Below are 21,812 nucleotides of genomic sequence, written 5' to 3'. Positions count from 1 at the left end.
TATTCTTTAGGAATTATTTGTTTATTGTTCACATTAAGCAATATAAAAGTGTGTATAGTAAAAAAAAAAAAAAAAATTAATAAGAATTATATATTTTTCTGTTTCGAATTTTTATAAAATAGCTTTTAAAAACAGATGATATAGGCAATAAATCTTATATGTAAATAGATGTTGAGGTGATCAAATTTAAAATTATTTCAGATAATTTTAACATTTGTTTATTTTTTTTAAAGAGCAGTAAAAAAATGTCATTTAAACATTTTATAGGGTAAGATTGTGGTAAAATCTATGCTATAATAATAGTTAAAAAAAGGTTGGAAGAATTGTTAGAATGACATTTTCCATGAATTTTTATCGAAAACAAGTATTTTATGGAATTTTAAATTTATCAAAATAAATAACAAACACTACTATTAATAGGTAAAAAAGAAAAGTAAACTATTCAAAATATCTCGTATTTTCAGTCTTTTGACAAAATTTTTTAAGTATGATAGTTTTAAATATTATGACACTAGTTTCTAGAGTTTGAGAAAATTGAATAACCATTAAACTAATATTTCAATTTGACACCAGCAAGTGTTCAGAAATAAATTGCCTATTGATTGGCATTTGGTTGCCCATTGCTAAAATACATGGGGAAATGATTGGTATTGGGTCACCCATTGCTAAAACACATGGGGAAATGATTGGTATTGGGTCGCCGATTGTTAAAACACATGGGGAAATGATTGGTATTGGGTCGCCGATTGTTAAAACACATGGGGAAATGATTGGTATTGGGTCGCCGATTGTTAAAACACATCGGGAAATGATTGGTATTGGGTCGCCCATTGATAAAACAGGTCGCGAAATGCTTGGTATAACGTCGCCCGTGATAATAACAAGTCGCCAAAGGATCGGCAAATTCGTCGAAAACAAGTCGGGGCGACCATCGCGCGGCGTACCGCCGGGGGACATGACCAATGTCGGGGCGAGATCGGAGGCGATCTCGCCCCAATCTCGCTCGTTCCGTGGGGCGATACTTGGCCAATGGTTGGCCAACGATCTTTTGCTGCTTGGGACAGTTATGGGTGTTGACTTGTCCCGATAAAGCAAAATGCGCCTCTTCAGTCCATAAAATCTTTTGTCTATGATTCGTCTTTATCAATTTTGGCAAGAATGAAGTTGGCAAAATCAATTCTTTGTTGTGGATCGCCTGGTTTGCAAGTGTTGCAAAATTTTAATTTTATACGGATAGCGTCTTAAAATGTAGCGCAAGGTTTTGCGTACGGTCGCCCATGGTTTTGATAAAGTCTTGATGCACTTCTAGCACTTACAGGTCGCTCATCCACTAACCCTGAATCAATTGCTTCCCTAATTTCTTCTACAACTTCCGGATTCACATATCTTCTTCCTCTAGTTCCAGGGAGCACTCCGAGTTCTCCCTGGAACCCGAGTTCGAATTTATTAATCATTTTCTTTAAACCATTCACAGACATCGGTCCTTTTCTCAAATCTTTAGGACAGCGATATTCTTTCAAAGCAGCACTATATGTTATTCTTTTGGTAATAATATTTTACTAACAGAACACGTTCTATTTTTGATAGGCATGGCTATAGCTTAAAGATACATTACTTTTATCATCATAATGATTTTAAAATTGAAGTGGTATTCATTTGACACAGTACAGAGTAAAAACAACGTTTTAATAATCTTTAACACCATCTATCGTAAAAAAATGAACTAATTTTTTTTATTGTGTTATTAATTTCCCCATGTTGTAAATATAACATATACCAAATTTCTTCAACATACTCCAAGTAGTTTTTCTTTTACAGTCCTTCAAACACTTGCACTTTAATTATAACCACCCTGTATATTTATAATTTAAAACACAAATTTATTAATTATATTAGAATTTCTTTAAAGAAAATTTTGATACATAAATAAGAATACTTTAAAGTACCTATATTCTAAGTGAATTATATATCACCAAAGGATTTTTTACATTTTTCTTTAATTGTAGCTCTACACTCATATACAATGATTTAAAGGAATCATTAAATAAATTTAAAATATTTGATTTTAAATTTATATTCCAATAAACTTACTATTGTCAAAAATATAGACTTTATAATTAGGTACATAAATCATTGAAAAATATTAATGCTGTAAGGTCAATCCATTAAAATAAGTGTAACTCACCAAAAATATGCTATTTTTGGACTGCATGGAATAAAAAAGTTGTACAACAAATGGACTTCTACTTAAAGCTAATGCATTTCTTTCAGTCAACACTACATAAAAGATAATAACAATTTCAAATATTGTGAAAATAAATTATAAAATGCACATTAAAAATTATTCATGAAACTAAAAGTTACCTTGTTTCATCATGTTTTTATTAACCATAGTTTCTTTTTTCATTACCTTCACTGCAAATATTTGATCTGGCTTCTCTTTTTTATGACACAGGTACACTTTCCTGTGAGAAAAAAAAAGCATTTAATACATGCCATGAACATATTATATATGTTTATAACATAATTTTAAAGAGAATTAAATAATTTATTGCATATTCAGCATAATTCTAAATAAGCATGATTTCATATTTTAAAATTTATGATTTCATTTATTTATTCATTTCAGCATAATTTTAAAACTTATAGTATTATAATAGCGTAATTTTAGTGGAAACATGACATCAGCTTTAAATGATAATTTACCATACTTAACAACTTATTAAAATAAACTTAAAATATATTATTAAATGAGCTGGAGTAGTTCTCTCAAACTTTCTTGCAATTCCTCTCCAATTAAGGTTTTATCCCCTCCCCCTCATATGAAGTTATGGCCTTTGGGTAATATTGCAAATACCTTGCATGGCATTAGCGAAGAATAGTTACGAAATATAAATCTCTGGGGTGAATCTAACCTTGTTATTGAATGTATTGTGCAAATATGTATTTTGAACAACTTTTCTGCCGACTTCATCAAACTAAAATTTGAAAGGGAACTATAGTTGTAGTCACAAGATAACATATCACATTTCCTTAATTCAAGTCATTCCACTTGTAAATTATTGCATTTACATGCATGTGAAACTACAGACTGATAGACGGTCAATCATTTGGCAGATTGGGTTCAAAATTTGATAAGAATATGTTTGACAAGCTTATGTACTATATGTTGTCAACCTAGATCTTTGTGCTTTGGAGCTGTCAAGTTCACTTGTAATCGAACAGACAGACTACCTGTAAATGAATTTTGTTCAAAATTTGATCGAAATCTACAGATTTGGTCGAAAGCCCATATGCCAAATTTCACCCATCTAGCTTAAAGCCTTTTCTGCGTTATCATTTCCGCAGACAGACAGATAGATATGATGCCAAAAATATGTTTTTCAAACTCAGGAAGGTCTAAAAGAAAGAAGGTGAAGATTCGTCAAAATCTCGAATATTTTGACGATTATAATAATTTCTCTATATTTCGTACACTAGAAATTTTTAAAAAATGAAAAAATTACTTAAACGCGCATTATCTATCATTCTTAGAGTTTGAGAAATACATCTTCCCAAAACTCATTTCTGGTTTATTGTTATCTTGACACATACCATAGTAGAACCTCTTGTAATTAGTGTGGCACTTCTGTCTCTTCTTGGTACGTGTGCTTATTTTTTGTCACAACAAAAAAGAATTCTTTGCTTTTTACTTTCTCCTAGACGTAGTACATAGGGAGTATTGTAATCGTCAAAATATTCGAATTCGAGATTTTGACAGATCTCCTCATTTTAGACCTCCTTGAATTCAAAAAGCACATTTTTAGAAAATGCCTGTTTGTGACAAAGATAACTTAAAATTCTTTGAATTAGACAGATGAAATTAGGTATATGGTCTTCACATCGAATTCGTAGATATCTATCAAATTTCAGACGAAATTCGTTCAGAGGAAGTATGTCTGTCTGGCTGTTCGAATATAAGTTAACGCGATAACTATAAAACGAAGAGATCTAGATGGATGAAATTCGGAACACAGATTTAACATCTATAGTGTAGCCATCTGATACATTTCGATCCAAATCCAATAAGGGGTTGACCGCCTGTCGATCTGTACTTTCAAAAATATATAAAAGCGATAATTCAAAAACGCAATGAGTTAAATATATGAAATTTGTAATGAGATTTTGTAACTACAATTGTAGCTTTTAAACAAAGTTTTGTTTCAATCGATTGGGAAAAACGAGTCTAAAACATAGATTTGATTTTCGGATGTTAGTAACCGCATGCCAAAGCTTAATTGTCAAATAACTGGCCAAGGATGACACGGAATGCTAAATTCACACCATAGGTTAATATTTCGTAACTATTGTACGCCAACTACTATGCAAGACGTCCTCCGGTATAATACCTTTATTAGAAAGTATGCGAGAAAGTTTTGGGATGACTACTCCCACTTGTTCACTTAAGAACAATTATGTGTAAGACTTCAAAACAGATAATAAATGTAAATTAAGGAGAGGTATCATAACTATATATATCTATCTATATACTTATAATAAAGCTCAATGTGTGTGTGTGTGTGTGTGTGTGTGTGTGTGTGTGTGTGTGTGTGTGTGTGTGTGTGTGTGTGTGTGTTGGCGCTCTACAGGCCAGGTCATTTGACATACAGCTATCAAATTTGGTACATGTATACCTTAGAGGTCGGGAATGTGCACCTGGGGTCCCTTTTTTGAAATTTTAATTAGAATTTTAATTATTAATTAAAAACTAACTTTCGCGCCAAAAAAATCTTCCATTTTCCCCACCGCCAACTTTTCCGCCAAAAAAATCTTCCATTATCCCCAGCGCCAAACGAGAAAGGCTTCAGTTTTTTTTTTCTCCCAACAGTAATGAGGCTAGGGTTAAAATTTTTCGGCGGATTATTTCAATCGGTTCTGTTTATTTTCTTAATGTTTGATGCATTTAAAATTAAACATTGTTAATGAATCAATCTTTCAGATTCATTCTGAAGTACTTTTGAATTAAAATAAAACAGAATAAAGGAAATTAAAAATTTCTAATCCGCATAGCGTTACCCCAACTGGCGTAGAAAAAAATCACGTATTTGCGTTACGTAACCGGCGAAGAAAATTCACGCATGCGCATTCTGTTCTGATTGTTGCCACGACAACGTTATCAATGGATGATTTAAATTATTTTTGGGTTAGTTGCATGCTTTTGTAAGTAAATTGTATTTATGTTAGTTATATATTTTTTGTATATGCTTATAGTTTTAAGTACATCGTTTTCTAAGTAGTTGTTTTAAAACCTGTTTTCAACCGTTTATTTTAAATGATTCGTTTTATTTTCTTAGTGTTTGATGCATTTAAATTTAAACATTGTTAATGAATCGGTCTGCTCATAATGAATCTAAGAAAATTTTGTTGACCAACTCTTGAGATATTACATAAATTAAAAAAGATATTCTTTAGTGCCCATAAAGTTTAAACGCTGAGTGATTCTATTTTCAGTAATCAGATTATAAAAAAATGCTTTGTTTCAGTAAAAAATATTATTATATTAATTGAAGATAAATTCTTTCCACTTTAATTTAAAGCATAAATTCTACGGGTGCTAACAGAAAATTAGAGAGATACATATTACGTTATGACTGAAGGCCTTTATAATATTATGAGTGAATTATATGACTATCAAAATTTGAAGTTTTAAAATATTTTGATGAAGAAGCTATTAAAGTAGGAATTGCATAAAATATTTAAATATAAAAATGTTAAGGAACATTAAGATTGGCGAACCGGCTGGTCGACAAATTCTTGAGATATTACATAAATTAAGAAAGATATTTTTTTAGTTCCCATAAGGTTTAAATGATCAGTGACTCTGTTTTCGTTAATCATGTTATTAAAAAAAAATTAACATTTATTGAAGAACACGAACACACTGATATTCACCGTTACTCTGATTAGATGTTATAAAATCTGAATAGATAAACATAAACGTGTAAACAGCTGTGCGCCGGTTTTTATGGCAACGCAGCTGGAAAGGGAAAAGAAGTTTCTAAGACAGAACATCTGCTTTACAGAATTTTATAGAATAACTTTTCCCCTTTTTCGTTTAATTTTTAAAAAAAATTATTTATTTAATAAGAACACCTGCTTTACCTAATTTTTTAGAATAGTTTTTTTCCCCTCTTCGCTTGCTTTAAAAAAACATCTATACTTATATATAAAGTTCAATGTGTGTGTGTGTGTGTGTGTGTTGCCGCTCACAGAAAAGACCATTTGACCTACAGCTACCAAATTTGGTACATGTATACCTTAGAGGTCGGGAATGTGCACCTGGGGTCCCTTTTTTTGAATTTTTAATTAGAATTTTAATTATTAATTAAAAGCTAACTTTCTCGACAAAAAATTATTCATTTTCCCTACCACCAAATAAGTAAGAGTTCAGTTTTTTCCCCCAACAGTAATGAGGCTAGGCTTAAGATTTTTCGGCTGATTATTTCAAAGGATTCTGTTTATTTTCGTAATGTTTGATGCATTTAAAATTAAACATTGTTAATTAATCGATATTTCAGATTAATTCTGAAATACTTTTGAATTAAAATAAAACAGAATAAAGGAAATAAAAATTTCTAATCTGCAGAGCGTTACCCCAACTGGCTTAGAAAAACTCACGCATTTGCGTTACCGTAACTAGCGTTGTAAATTCACGCATGCGCATTGTGTTCTGATTGTTGACATGACAACCAATATCAACGGACGATTTAAATTATTTTTAGATTAGTTGCATGCTTTTGTAATTAAAGTGTATTTATGTTAGTTATATATTTTTTGTGTATGCTTATAGTTTTAAGACCATCGTCTTTTAAGTAGTTTTTTTTTAACCTGTTTTCAACCGATTATTTTAAACGATTCGTTTTTTTTTGTTTGTTTTTGTTTTTTAGTGTTTGATACATTTAAAATTAAACATTGTTAATTAATCAATTTGGTCATGATGAATCTGAGAAAATTTTGTTGACAAATTTTTGAAATATTACATAAATTAAGAAAGATATTCTTTAGTGCCCATAAAGTTTAAACACTCAGTGACTGTTTTCAATAATCATATTACAAAAAAAAATACTTTGTTTCAGTAAAAAATATTATTATATTAATTGCAGATTAATCCTTTCCACTTTAATTTAAAGCATAAATTCTATGGGAGCCAACAGAAAATGAGAGAGATACATATTACGTTATGACTGAAGGCGTTTATAATATGAGTGAATTATATGCCTATCAAAATTTGAAGTTTTAAAATATTTTGATGAAGCTATTAAAGTAGGAATTGCATAAAATATTTAATTATGAAAATTTTAACGAACATTAAGATTGGCGAACCGGCTGGTCGCCAAAGGCGGCTAGTACTTATAATAAAGCTCAATGTGTGTGTGTGTGTGTGTGTTGGCGCTCTACAGGCCAGGTCATTTGACATACAGCTATCAAATTTGGTACATGTATACCTTAGAGGTCGGGAATGTGCACCTGGGGTCCCTTTTTTTGAAATTTTAATTAGAATTTTAATTATTAATTAAAAACTAACTTTCCCGCCAAAAAAATCTTCCATTTTCCCCACCGCCAACCTTTCCGCCAAAAAAAAACTTCCATTTCCCCCACCGCCAAATGAGTAAGGCTTCCGTTTCTTTTTTCACCCAACAATAATGAGGCTCTGGTTAATATTTTTCGGTGGATTGTTTTAAACGATTCTGTTTATTTTCTTAATGTTTGATGCATTTAAAATTAAACATTGTTAATTAATCCATGTTTCAGATTCATTCTGAAGTACTTTTGAATTAAAATAACACAGAATAAAGGAAATTAAAAATGTATAATCTGCCTAGCGTTACCCCAACTGGCGTAGAAAAATTCACGCATTTGCGTTACCCAGGGGTGTTTGTGGGACCCCAAAAAATCCCCGGAAACTTTTACGGACTTACTAGCGGCATTTTGGAGTTTCGAGAAGGGGGGGGGGGAGAAATGAAAAATTACAATTATGAAGTATTGAATGACCTAATTATAAAAGTTCAATGAATTACTTTTTTTGCAAAATTAATAACCATAAATTTTCAAACATATAAACTACTACATTTTATGCAAATCTTTTAAATTACCTGAATTAATTCTTTTAAAAAAATTATCTAATTTCTGCTGCTTTTTTTTTTTATTTTCTGATGTTTGTGGGCTTGTCTTTCTTTTGTGGTGAACTTCATAATTGCAGGAAGGTTGACTTTTATTTTCCTCATTTACAGTTGAAGAAATTTCCTCGAGAACTGCACATGCAGAGGTAGAAGCAGTTTGCTTTTCTGCTAATGTAGAAGGTTTTTCAGAGACTTTTATAGGTGACTCATCTGAAATACATGTTTTTAAGTCCTCTTGATATGTTTTCCAACTTCTGTTCATATTCAGTAAGAGATCTTTGTGAATTGGATCAGTCATTGGATTTTTTGAGCCATATTTTTCACATGAGGTTTCTTTAGAAGCCATTAAATCATATTTAATAGTCTGCACTGCATCTAGGGAATCAATCTTAAGAGAGGTTCTATAGTCAGTGACAAGTGTATCCATTAAGTTGAATGCACTTTCCACTAATGGGCCATGGAAGCAGCTAAGGCAGGCTTTGACCAATTTAGCCAATGTAGGATACTTATAATCATTTGTAAAATCATCTTTTAAATTAAAAACTTTAGACCAATATTTATCAATTGTACACTTGACTTGATTTCCACTTTCATCAGATGTGTAGAGCATTTCTTTTTTGATATCAATATCACTCTGGTATAACCTTATTTCAGCTTCTACTTTTGACTTTTCATTATCACTAAAAATATGGGACATAAAAGATGATAATTTTTCAAAAGCTAATATTGTACTGGTTTTACCTCTTAGCTCTGGATCTAATGCTGTAAAACTAATTAGATATGAATTTTTAAGGGGTAATTTCTGTTTCATATGCTGAAATTTCTAAATGAAATTCTCTTGCGTACATAAATAAAAAAATATTTCAATAAGCGAAACGAAAAATTTACACGTGCATCAATAAATGAAACGAAAATTTTACACAGCGAAGAAAAAAAAGTTCCGAAGCGATCAATGACAAATAGCTAATACGGCGAAAAATCCCCCTTCTCTACTTATTGGCGCCACGCCAGTAGAGATAAGACCTTTGAACCCAGAGTCACGTTATCGCACATCTGGTCGAACGAAATCTCCCCCTTTTTTTTCTGCCGCGCCTACTTGCCGAAAAGAATCCAGAAGAGAATGTCCGAGAACCGGGGGAATGAGTCATAACTCGCAATAAGGAAAGAACAAAAAAGAAGTTTTTCCCCCTTTCCACGCATTATCACTGCCTTTGGAGAAAGAAAGGAAAAGTTTTCACCACACACACTGACCTTGCGTTTTCTACTTTAAAAGCAAACAAAATTACCCAGATCAAAATAAATAATTCATTATTATTCCTACTTCCTTTTGAACGACGATCCCCGGAATTTCCGGGGATCGAAGTTCAAAATCCCCGGAATTCCGGGGTTTCCCCGGAGCACAAACACCCCTGGTTACCTAACTGGCGAAGAAAATTCACGCATGCGCATTGTTCTGATTGTTGTCATGACAACCACTTTCAACGGACGATTTAAATTATTTTTAGATTAGTTGCATGCTTTTGTAAGTAAATTGTATATATGTTAGTTATATATTTTTTGCATATGTTTATAGTTTTAAGTACATCGTTTTTTAAGTAGTTTTTTTTTAACCTGTTTTTAATGATTTAAATTATTTTTAGGTTACTTGTGTACTTTTGTAATTAAATTGTATTTATGTTAGTTATATATTTTTTTGTATATGCTTATAGTTTTAAGTACATCGTTTTTTAAGTAGTTTTTTTAAAACCTGTTTTCGACCGATTATTTTAAACGATTCATTTTATTTTCTTAGTGTTTGATGCATTTAAAATGAAACATTGTTCATTAATCGATCTGTTCATGATGAATCTGAGAAACTTTGTTGACAAATTCTTGAGATATTACATAAATTAAGAAAGATATTCTTTAGTGCCCATAAAGTTTAAACGCTCAGTGACTCTATTATCAGTAATCATATTATTAAAAAAAATGCTTTGTTTCAGTAAAAAATATTATTATATTAATTGCAGATTAATCATTTACACTTTAATTTAAAGCATAAATTCTACGAGGGGCAACAGAAAATTAGAGAGATACATATCACGTTATGACTGAAGGCCTTTATAATATTGTGAGTGAATTATATGACTATCAAAATTTGAAGTTTTAAAATATTCTGCTGAAGAATCTATTAAAGTTGGAATTGCATAAAATATTTAATTATTAAAATTTTAACGAACATTAAGATTGGCGAACCGGCTGGTCGCCAAAGGCGGCTAGTATATATATATATATATATATATATATATATATATATATATATATATATATATATATATATATATATATATATATATATATATATATATATATATATATATATATATATAATTCCCTTATACGGTTCCTGTACATGTAAACTTACAAAACACAAAATAAAACATTTGAATATAAAAATGGAGGTAAAAAATTCAATTCGCTATGATACTTCAAGGCGATTAAACAATGTAAGAGAATCACTAATCAGAAAGGAATATTTACAGAAGATCCTAAATTTTTGTAACTTGTATTTAGATTAGCAAGTGGAAATAATTAGATTAATACACTATTTTAAAGCGATAAGAGAGTTATTTAAGTTATTAAATTTATTAAGACTTCATTTTTAAGCGGAACGGCAAGGAAACGTTTTGAATAACTTTAGATTTCATCTAGCATACTTACTTCAGGGTGAATCTTTTATAAAAGTAAAACAAAAAACTGCCCCCTCCTTTTTTTTTTTAAATTCGAAATTTCTAATTACTGCCAAAAATTGCCTTTTAGATTCAGAAAAAAAAAATTAAAAATTTTATTACCCTATATCAGAATTTTAAGGTTCCACAAAGAGATTAAATATTTGAAATTCTTAGAAAATTATTCAAATTTAAAAATCTGATTGTGTAAAGATTTGGATTCATCTACTGGGAAATTAGGACATAAATCAATCACACTATCAACAATCTAGACTTAATCTCCGCTATAAACTAAACATTAATGTTGGCATTTTTCACTAATTAAAACAATATATATTTCCAAGAAATACTTCTAACCTGTATTTGAATCAGTAATGTTTTCTAATTTTAAAAAAAAAAAAACTATTTTCAATTGGGAAAAAAAAAAAAAAAAAAGATTCCACATGAAATTTAAGACAATTTCCTAGTCTCCAACTAAGTCCTCCAAATGCATTGAAGCCCTTAATTTTTTCATCTAAAGAACAATTAGTAGGAATGGTCTCCTTGAAATTTTCTCCCACACTCCCTAAACAAACGTGATATACCCTTCCACTTTTCGGATAAAAATTACAGAACGTGAAGGCACGAATATTTCGCATTTCATAGTATAGTGAAGAAAATAGAGTAACCATGTTGAACATCTTTTTGTCGTCCGATTAACAGCAAACATTGGGATAAGTCTACAAATTTAGTATCAAGATCACATGCCGAATTTTAGTTACCTAAGTCATTACTTTTTACAGGTATCGCGTTTACATGCATTCGAATATGCAGATCGATAAACAGCCAAATTTTATCTTTGTATTTTTTTAAAGCAAAAGGCAAGTTTTGAGTACAATTAAAAAGTGAAAAAATATGTTTCCTTTTCGTTGCACAACAGTACACAAACTGCTGCATCGTGCGCCATCTTTCAGCAGTGAAAGAAAACACACTTGGATTATAATAATTTAATTTAAAGAGTCACAAATTTAAATGTTTGAAGTATGCTTATATCATATAAAGCTCAATAACAATGGAACACGAACATATAATAGCATGCATCGCAGATATTACAGAGCTAGCTAAGCTTCGCCGCATTCAATAACTCGAGCAGTTCTAAGAATGAGGTTGATGAAGAAACTAGCCCCGAAGAAGCTAATCTCCAATAATTAAAAAACAGAAAAGAAGCCTGGCGGTTAATAAATTGCCATGATGCTTGTTGAGGTGCCTGGAATGTATGTCGATCTGAAATTGTAGATGTTTCCCAGTTTGTTTCATGCTTAGCATTTTCGTAGGCCATGAGAAGTAGCGGTATGCATATGTCTGATTCCTTGAAATAAAATACTGACAAACAGTTCAGAATATTTCGGTTGTACCTTTCTGCCATACCATCAACTGACTGTGAATGCAATGCTGCAGAACAGAAATTTACATAGTAAAGGAAATAATGAATATAAATTATATCTGGATTTTAATATCGTATGAGGGGTATACCAAAATATGCTACAAATTTTCCAAGAGTACATCATCAATTTTCGATGATTCTTGATACACTATAAGTACAGCTTCAGGCTGTTGTGTAAAATCGTCCATAATTGCCAGTATGTATAGATGGTTTTTAGATGCCACGGATAAAGATCCGAATATGGCAAAACATTTCTGTCCAATGGGGCACATGCATTACGTCATAATCGTCTCAATATTTACTTTCTCTTTCGAGCTTCACAGGCATGGACCCAGTGCAACTGATCTTTAATCATATTTAAAGTGTTTATCATTCCGAAATATCTACCAATGTCATGAACTGCTATCGGAGTATTTTTCCGTCGGGATTCTATCTATTTGCAGATTGGAATCTCATAACGCTCAATATCGTTTCACCATAGGGCCAGCATTATTTTATTGCTATTATTTTCTCTAAGTCAGTTCATAAACCTTATATAGATGTGATAAAGCTAACACAGCCGCTATATGATAGTACACCCTTTTTTCATACGACAATTGTGTATTTCATAATATAGTAATGAAAACTAGATATGCGTTTTGAGCTTCTTTTTTTTCCCGACTAAATAAAACTTTAATTTGACAAGGACTAAAATATTAGTTATAATCACTAAGTTAATAAATCCAGATATGCAGTTTTTTTTAATTAAAAATATTATTTATTAGATTTTAAAACCTAATAAATAACAAAAGAAATATAAATATAATAAATGCAAAAGAAAAATAGTTACAGAAGTCAGAGAAGACAATTTCATATTCTTCTATACTCTATTTATATTAACTACTATCAATAATCAAAGACCTTTCCTTTAAAACTTGCAATGAGTTATTTAATATATGCAAAACATTTTTTAAGAGGAATAATATACATGTAAGCAGTAAAAAAAAAAAAAAAAAAGTAAAATTATCACAATAAATTCCCATGATTTCAAACAACATTGCATAAAAGTTTTTAAAAATAATTGGGAAAGCAATATGTGCTTTTCAAACGTAAAGATTTTTAACAAATAGTTCCTTTCAGTTTTTTTTTTTAATTAACAAGAATACCAGCCAGAAAATGGCAAGGAAAAAAGCCATTTATATTTAACATGAATGTTGTCTTTCTGCAGCAAGCAATCTTTGAAATGAGAAAATGTGCCTGATTCCTGATTTATTTGGAATTATAAATTGAATCTATATTTCAACAACAAAACAAGTTGAGAAAATATGAAATGGAATATGGTTATAAAATATTAAAAGTACACTGTAACAGAATTTATTCTATAATTTTCTACTGGGTTGAAAAGGCTAAAACAAACATTAACTACATCAATTGTCAGTGAAATTCTAGGTTGGTGATTTTACACCAACTTCTTACTCAGAAAAGGACTTGAAGCACATTTTGGTAACTGATCCATTAATGATAAAACCAATAGTTACACTTAATGACTGCAGCAATCAATCTCATGAAAAAGCAACTTTCTTTCCTAACCATTTTTGCACAGCATCTCTAATCATTCAAGTTCTTGTTCTATATGTTAAAAGATGATTTAAAAGTCTTGCAAGTTACTTTAACCTTTTCTGCTTGGTTAAATTAAAAAAAAAAAAAAAAAAAAAAAAAATTAATTTTGCAGTCAACAATTTTAATGGGAAACAGTTAAAATGCTAATAATGCTTTGCAATTATTAAATAAAAATAATGCACTGTAACAATAAATTATACTAATTTTTTCATTTATCATACTCCATATTTTTAAAAAGAAATGCCCTTGTATGAAATAGTTATATAATTCTTAATATATTGAAAAATAAAGAGCAATTCTTAAAGTAATAAATAAAAAATTCTTACCCAAAAGCTCCTCGACTTATAGGTTTTATTATTGTAAAGTCAGCAATGCTTGGAAGCTAGGAAAAAAAATGTGAAATTCAAATCACTGTAACATTTTATTCATAGAAAAAAAACTGAATATTATGCAAAAAAGAAGGAAAAAAAATACTGGTGGGAAATACATTAAATAAATTTCAAAAAAAATTATTTTAATAAGCATCTGTACTAAAAAAATAATGACAAATTTGTCCATATTATTTTTATTTAATTATAATTATTTCACAAATTAAATAACAAATCTCATAAGGCATACAAAAGAAGCCTCTTAACCTACACAATATGCTGCTTAAGTACATTTCCATAGTTTAATAAATTGACTAATTTCATATCAAGAAACAATCACTATAACAAACTGCAAACATTTAAAATTCTTTAGAACTCAAAAAACTGAACAATTTCCAACCACTACCAACAAATTATATAATTTTTATTTCATTTCTTGCAATGCAAATTAATGAAGGAAATATGCATTTAAATATTTATTTATTTTATTTTCATTTGTTTTTGCTTGCAATTTTTAACAATGCCTATACAATTACAATGGCCTGTACTGCTTTTTATAAGATCAATTATTAATTTTACAAAATGTAAGTATAAAGATAAAATTTCAGTTTTCTAAATAATTTTATATCAAACAAATATATTTTATCTGTATACTATGAAAATTAAGTTAATTTGATATAAAAACCCATAATTATGATATTCATAAAAAGTTATTGACTATTTTTTAAAACTGATTTGTTATCTGACCTTCAACTTTTTTAAATTAGATATTCATAAAGTTTTGATGGCAATTTCAGAAACTCGGATTTTTTCAAGAAAATATTAAAATAATATTTTAGATTGCATATTTTAATAGAGCAAATCAAATTAAGAATTTTTCAAATTATCTGTTTAAATATATTTTTAAATCTATTACAAAATAGTAAATTCACAACTGAAGGAAATTGATGCAAATGTCAATAGAGAATGGAAAAGCCATTTCAATGAAAGATTACATCCAAAATTGAAACTAATTTGAGATTATTAAAAAAAAAAAGCATATCGTTATTATATAAGTGAGAAACTAAGAAAACAAATGATTTTCATTAATGAAAGAGATTAGCAATAAATCACATAAATATTTTAATGATATATTCAAAATCTAAATATTTTAAAAGAAATGATTTTTCCAAATTTACAGACATGGAAGAAAAATGTGTTCATTTCTCAATAACTCAACTTCTTACCTCTAAAATTTAATTTCACACAACAATTTTTTGTAATTTAAAGATCTGATAATGATTGAAATCAGAGTACTATTTAATTAAGAGTGAAAGAGTCAAAACTCGACAAATATAGCACCAAAACAAAATTGGCATTGCAACCCTATGAGCGCACTTCCAACTTGGAAGAAGAAAAAAACAACTGCTTTTTATACAAAGTTTAGAGGAAGAAAATCCTATTTTAATCAACAAAATAACTGCCAACTAATTGACAAAAATCACTATAAATTAATAAGTATCAAAATCACATTTTCACAGTTTAATAATTCAACTATCAGATCAGTGTTTATCTTCACAAAATTATGGATTTTGTGATGCAATATAAAGCAGCAATATTGAGGTGAAATATAAAGGTGAGCAATATAAAGGTTTAGATTTTTAAAAAAATTAAGTCCACTTTTTATATCTAATTTTATTTGAATGTATGTATATAAAGCAAATGCCACTGAAAACCTCATTACAAAATTTCCCCAAGTATGAACTTAGATATAAAAAATAACAAATAGTTACTTTTTGAATGGTTTTTCACATAATTATATTTTTAGCCAATTAAACTGAAATTTTTTTATCGTCTTTTAACTTGCAGCATATAATTGTAATAAATAAATAAATAAAATAATTTTAAAATTCAAAAAATTAGGTTTTTATTGAAAATTAACTATCAAACTGAATTATCTATTCTGTTCCTTTAATTTCTAAAACTTTTTAAAAATTAATTTTTAGTTGTAAATTAAAACAATATGCTAATAGTTTTTATGAAATTCAATATAACTTCATTATTTCATCAAAATGCTTAATTACATGTACTTAATAGTTAAAGTTATGAATTAAATTTTCATACTTTGTGCATTAACTCCAAAACACTTTCATTTTGTTGTACGAAAATCTACGTATGTATCATTTAAATATTGTTTTAGTTTGTAATTCAGGTAAATCGTTACCTTATGACAATTGCAGTCATAACTCTATACATCATACTTTATAACAGTAGACTTCTTTTCTGATAATTTTTCATTTAAACTGATTTTTTTTTTTTAACATAAAGCAGATAGAAATGAGAATCTTTGCATGCTCACCATACTAGGCAGAAAGTTAAATTTTGCTTTATATTATCAAATTTTTAAGTTCCAATATATTTAACATATATATCATATGTCTTTTTGATGCCATTATCCATCACATACAATTTTTTTTTATAAGTTTGAAAATCTGAGGATGGAATACTTTTCTCAAGGTCAGTATACTGTTAGTTTCAAGATGAGTTATTTTGACTGCTTTGTCATTCTCTAGTCTTGAAGAAAATATTACAAACGCAGTTTAACAAACGTAGGTTAAACTCGTAGATATTTTTACAGCACTACTATTCTCAAATACAACAAATAATAATTTGTTGTACTTCTATATAAAGTAGTACATTGCAGATAAAACCATGATGGCAGATTCTGTTAAATTTATAGGTTAAAGACCGTATGTGTTGCAACCATTTTTTGTAATAGTCAGCAAAATAATAATAATAATATGCATGTGTAAAAGATATTGCTGAGATTTTAAAATGCTGCCACAATTTCACACTGTTTTACTTCCATGATCTCTACTGTCGATAAGTATCAATTTTATATCATTAATAAAGAAAAATAATGATTTATTTAATTTATGTTGTGTTATTTGATTATGTGCGAGGTTTAACTTGCAAAACTGAAATGGCTTTTTCCTCAAAATTACCCCTAGTATTTTAATACGAAATAGTTTTCAATATCTATCACATATTTTCCCCCTCCCCTTTTTTTTTTTGTCTGTCTTAGCAATTATACATTCCTTTTATGAAGATGCAGCATACAAAATGTTTGAGTCACATTTTGCTTTTTATAAAACAATACAAATAAAAGTCACAATAATAATATTTGAGTTTAATTCTTTAAAAGTTTATTAATGAATGGCCTTTAATGAGTTCATGACTAATGAGAAAAAAATGATAGCTAAAATTATTAAAGATACAATTTTAGAAAATAAGATAAATCCTTCTCTAATTTTCAAAGAAAAATAAATCTTAGGTTAGATTACCAACACTGATAAGAAAATAACAGTTACAAATCAAATGATATTGCACTAAGTGCATTCAATCATTTTGTTTATCATATCATAAAAAATAATATCATATCATAAAAAATTTATAATCTATTGCATATATTCAACACTGCATAATATGTTAGCTTAATAATGTTAGAGTGATTTTAATGATATCCTTCATTTCATACAAATTCTGACTAACAAAAATAAAGTAAATCAAAGGCAAACAAAACTAAATAATATAAAATTATCATTTGATCAATAAGTTTTTTTTTTATTTTAATTAAATGTTCTTCACTAATAGTATATATATATTCTTAAAATAAATCTTTGATAAACAGGAGAATTATGTGCTAGGGTCTCACCAAGACAGGTTCAAGCCAAACCTATCAAGACTCGTCAAACTAACTAATATAACAAGAAAAAAATTATTATTATTTTTTTTAAGTTCAATACATTTGGCCATTTATTATAAAAAAAAAAAGTTACAATGGCACCATTCACTACCGTGTATCTGATTCTCCTATATGGCCAAATCTTTATTAAACAACTACAATAAAATATAATATACTGCAAAATTAAACTAGATACTGTGACAATATATTTTTTAAAGTGACAAAATATTTAATATATCATTCAAATATTTAATTGCTTTTAAATATTTGTAATCATTTTTAAAACTAAATTTCAAATAAAAGATCAGTGTAACTAAAAATTAAATTATCTTTAAATAGTATTTTAAAAAAATCAAAAAAAAATTCAGATTTAGCTATATTTTCGATTCTATTTCCTGAAATTCGGTTTTAAAACTATAAACAGTGTGTTAAGTTGTAATAACCAGAACTATAACTGTATTTTAAAATATGTTCTTAGTTCAGATATTCAGTGTATATTCGCAGAAAGTTTTGATATTCTAAGTAAATTTACAGAAAGTTAATTGCGAATAGAGAATAAATTAACAATTTTACCTTAACTGCCTTTTCTGGAAAACTATCTGACGATGAACTGAAACTTTTATTAACGGCAGAAGTCTCCATTTTTCATCCTGTGTCAATAATATAAAAATTTAAAAGCCCCGCCGCTGATACGAAATATTTTTATTTTCATCCACTTTTAAATTAAGGAGAGTTGAGATGTATTAAAGCGTAACTGAAAAAAAAATAATAATGACTAAAAATGACATCCAATATCGTTTATAATTATTTTTATATTTATTCGTTCGTTTGTTTGTTTATTTTTAAGAAAGGATAAATATTATTCAAAGAGTCTTTTCTCGCAAAGAACCATGAATATGATAAAAGATATCCGATCAGAATGGTCAGCAATAAACAAGTCAGTGGGCTTGTCTAGACAAGCCCACCAACAACATGAACAATTCCTTTCTTTCAATTTCACAACTTAAAAAAAGTGCTATCTAAACAGAGAAAGAATAATTTGATATTTTGTACGTATTCATGAAAAATAACTCCTGTTATTACTTTTTTTTTAATTCTGTAAAATATATTTCTTATTTTCTCTAATTTATCCAAATCTTGGAGACCCAGTAGTAAACTGATCATTTTGCTCAAAATAATGCTCCGAGTAAATGACAGAAAAACATTAAAAAGAGGGGGACAGAATTGATGATAATGTCGTGTCCGCGTTACCACAGAAAGGGAGTGTAGTAGCTTCTGAGGGTAAAGACCCCTGAGCACCCGAGGTCAGAAGTCTGACTTCTAGCTCATTTGAATATGAAACTCACACATTCGCATGCATAACCCTTTTTCACAGTGGGGCACATTCACACACCTCACAGATAGAACACAGATGAAGAACAACCATGCCCGAACCGGGATTCGAACCCGGAACACCCAGAACACGGGGAAGATTCGCTACCCCTATGCAAGGACGCCGGTTGGGGGAACGAATTAAAATGTCTAAAAGACTTGACTTAAAAACTGATTTTTTTTTTAATTGAGATATTTTCGATTTTTGTTATTACTATTATTTCTAAACTAATAACAGAAATTAGATAAAATCAAAAGGTTGTCGGTGTGTTCTTTTTTTTTCCCCCTTCATTTATTTATTTTAATTTATAACTAAAAGGCTGGAAAATGTTAAGGAGAAAAGTTTAATTTCCCAATTTTATGCTGCTCTTTTTTTTAATAATATTATGTATATAAATCTGTATTGTAAGGCATGAAAACAAAGTCTTGCATTCTATTAGCGACTTTTAACAATAACTTTTAAGCCCAGTAGGGGTCTATAGTCAAATCAGTCTTCAGGGCACGCCTTTCTGAACTCTCAAAAGCCCAATATATATTTTTAACTTTGATTTCATATTTAAATAACATTTTTTAGTAAAAATGCATGCTATAAATAATCAAATTGCTATCGTTATCTTACTTAAATTAATTAATTATTTTGAATTAATAAATTTATTATTACTAAAGATAATAGTTTGAGCTTTACTTTTAATTACTTTGAATGGAATTAATAATTTTCAAACTACTTACTTTTTTAATTATTTTTTAGTAAAAGGATTTTTTAAATAAAAATTTTTATATCACAAAATAACAAAAATATTTAATTTTAAACAAAATGTTAAAAAAATGTAAAAACTTTTTTACACAATCTAAAGACTCTTTAATTAGACCATCAGACTTTTCAAAATAAAAAGGCAGCATAATTTTATAAAACAATTTATATTTTAATTTATAATATATAATGTACTATATTATATGGCAACTCCTCAATTTTTTAAATAAAAATTCAATTAAGGAAAGGGTTTAGTTAAGTTATCTAGAAAATCAATTTTTTTTCAACATTATGTTTATTGTCTATATGTGCAGGTGTTTTTGGTTTGTTAACTATCTATAAAGGTTCTTCAGTAGTTTCAATTTCAAAAAAAAAAAAAAAAAAAAATCATGAATCACTTGTACTTGTGACCATAAGGTATTTTAATTTTCACCACCATTATTATATTTAGAAATGATTATTGTACCATATTATCACATATCAGTTTAAATGAATCCATTGCACAAATTATTTTGTCTTCATTTATTTCGAGAAATTGCAACAGATATATTTAAAATGTACCGTCTCATCACCAAACTCAATTTCAATATTCTCTAAATTTATGAGCAGCTTCCATAATTATAGTTTTGATTCTTTTTTCAAAATCAACCAAACATCTAAATATGATATTAATTTTACTATACCCCATCTCTGTATTTCATTGGCAATTTTTAAAATCGTCTACTTCAGTTAATATCTTCATTTTAATTAAAATATTTTCAGACGATAAAAGAATTTTGTATATTGTAACATTTTGCGAAGAAATTGTTTTAACGTACTTAAATATATTATATGTGATAGAATTACAAACAGCGACTGATATATAAGATACTGGTTTAATAAATGAGGACAAATAGGAAACGAAAATGAGCAGAAATCTCTAAAACACAATGTCAACAGTTGGGCATAAGATCAAGGAGAGTCTCTTTTCTTCGTGAAGGATTTCTTGCAAAAGTAGCAGACCCTAAGCTCTCGAACTGTTTAAGCATATTTTTCTTCTTTATTTTATGATATCAAGGAAAAATATATATTTTCTCTTTTTTTAATTTATGATAGAAAAATAATTGATGAATCAGTCAGCGAATTAGAGCAAACAAAACTTCACTGAGTTGCAAACAAATTTGAAATAAATTCTAAAAAATATTCTGAAATTTAGAAAAATGTTGATTTTAAGTAGAATATGCTCGAGTGCAAAGTCCGTCTAAATCAAAATAGGTGAATAAATAAAAATGTCATTATAAATCAAAAACACGTGTTATGCATATTTTATTTTGATGATTAAATTTATTTCTTTAAATAAATCATAAACATTAAACTTATTCATAAAATATTTAATGGAAATTAAACACAATCAGGGAACCAGTTCCTTTTTTATTATTCAAAATACATTTCATTGTTTTATCTTATCTTTTGCCAAGTTACTGAGATTTTTTTAAAGTTCTTCTTATTTGTTGTACAACAGGCTGTCAAAATACTATTTATTGCACTTGCACGGAAGTCACCCACAATTAATTTTTTGTAAATAAAAAGTACTTATTTCTAGCTGAAGAAGAAATTTATTCTTTTTTTTTCTTTCTGCAATCCTTTTTCATTTGTAATTGTAGTTTTACACGTTCCTCCAATGAAAAACTCGAAGATATCGACACTTTTGGAAAACCGAGAGCAGCTTT

At 28.5% G+C, this 21,812-nt stretch overlaps 1 protein-coding gene across 1 annotated transcript in view; it reads right to left on the bottom strand.

Annotated features, from left to right (window-relative positions):
• LOC129961861 (serine/threonine-protein kinase greatwall-like) overlaps positions 1-18,691 on the bottom strand; it is a 46,647-nt gene extending 27,956 nt beyond the window's left edge. The window contains exons 1-4 of the mRNA XM_056075459.1: positions 18,555-18,691; positions 14,216-14,271; positions 2,365-2,465; positions 2,186-2,277 (exon numbers count right to left, since the gene is read on the bottom strand). Of these exons, the coding sequence (XP_055931434.1) occupies positions 2,186-2,277; positions 2,365-2,465; positions 14,216-14,271; positions 18,555-18,623 (318 nt within the window). The 5' untranslated portion in view covers positions 18,624-18,691. The remainder of the gene's footprint in view (positions 1-2,185; positions 2,278-2,364; positions 2,466-14,215; positions 14,272-18,554) is intronic.
• Between the last annotated feature and the right edge of the window lie 3,121 nt (positions 18,692-21,812).

The sequence above is a fragment of the Argiope bruennichi genome, chromosome 2 (genome assembly GCF_947563725.1).
Source record: "Argiope bruennichi chromosome 2, qqArgBrue1.1, whole genome shotgun sequence".
Taxonomy (NCBI): Eukaryota; Metazoa; Arthropoda; class Arachnida; order Araneae; family Araneidae; genus Argiope; species Argiope bruennichi.
This window is presented reverse-complemented; position numbering and strand designations above follow the sequence as displayed.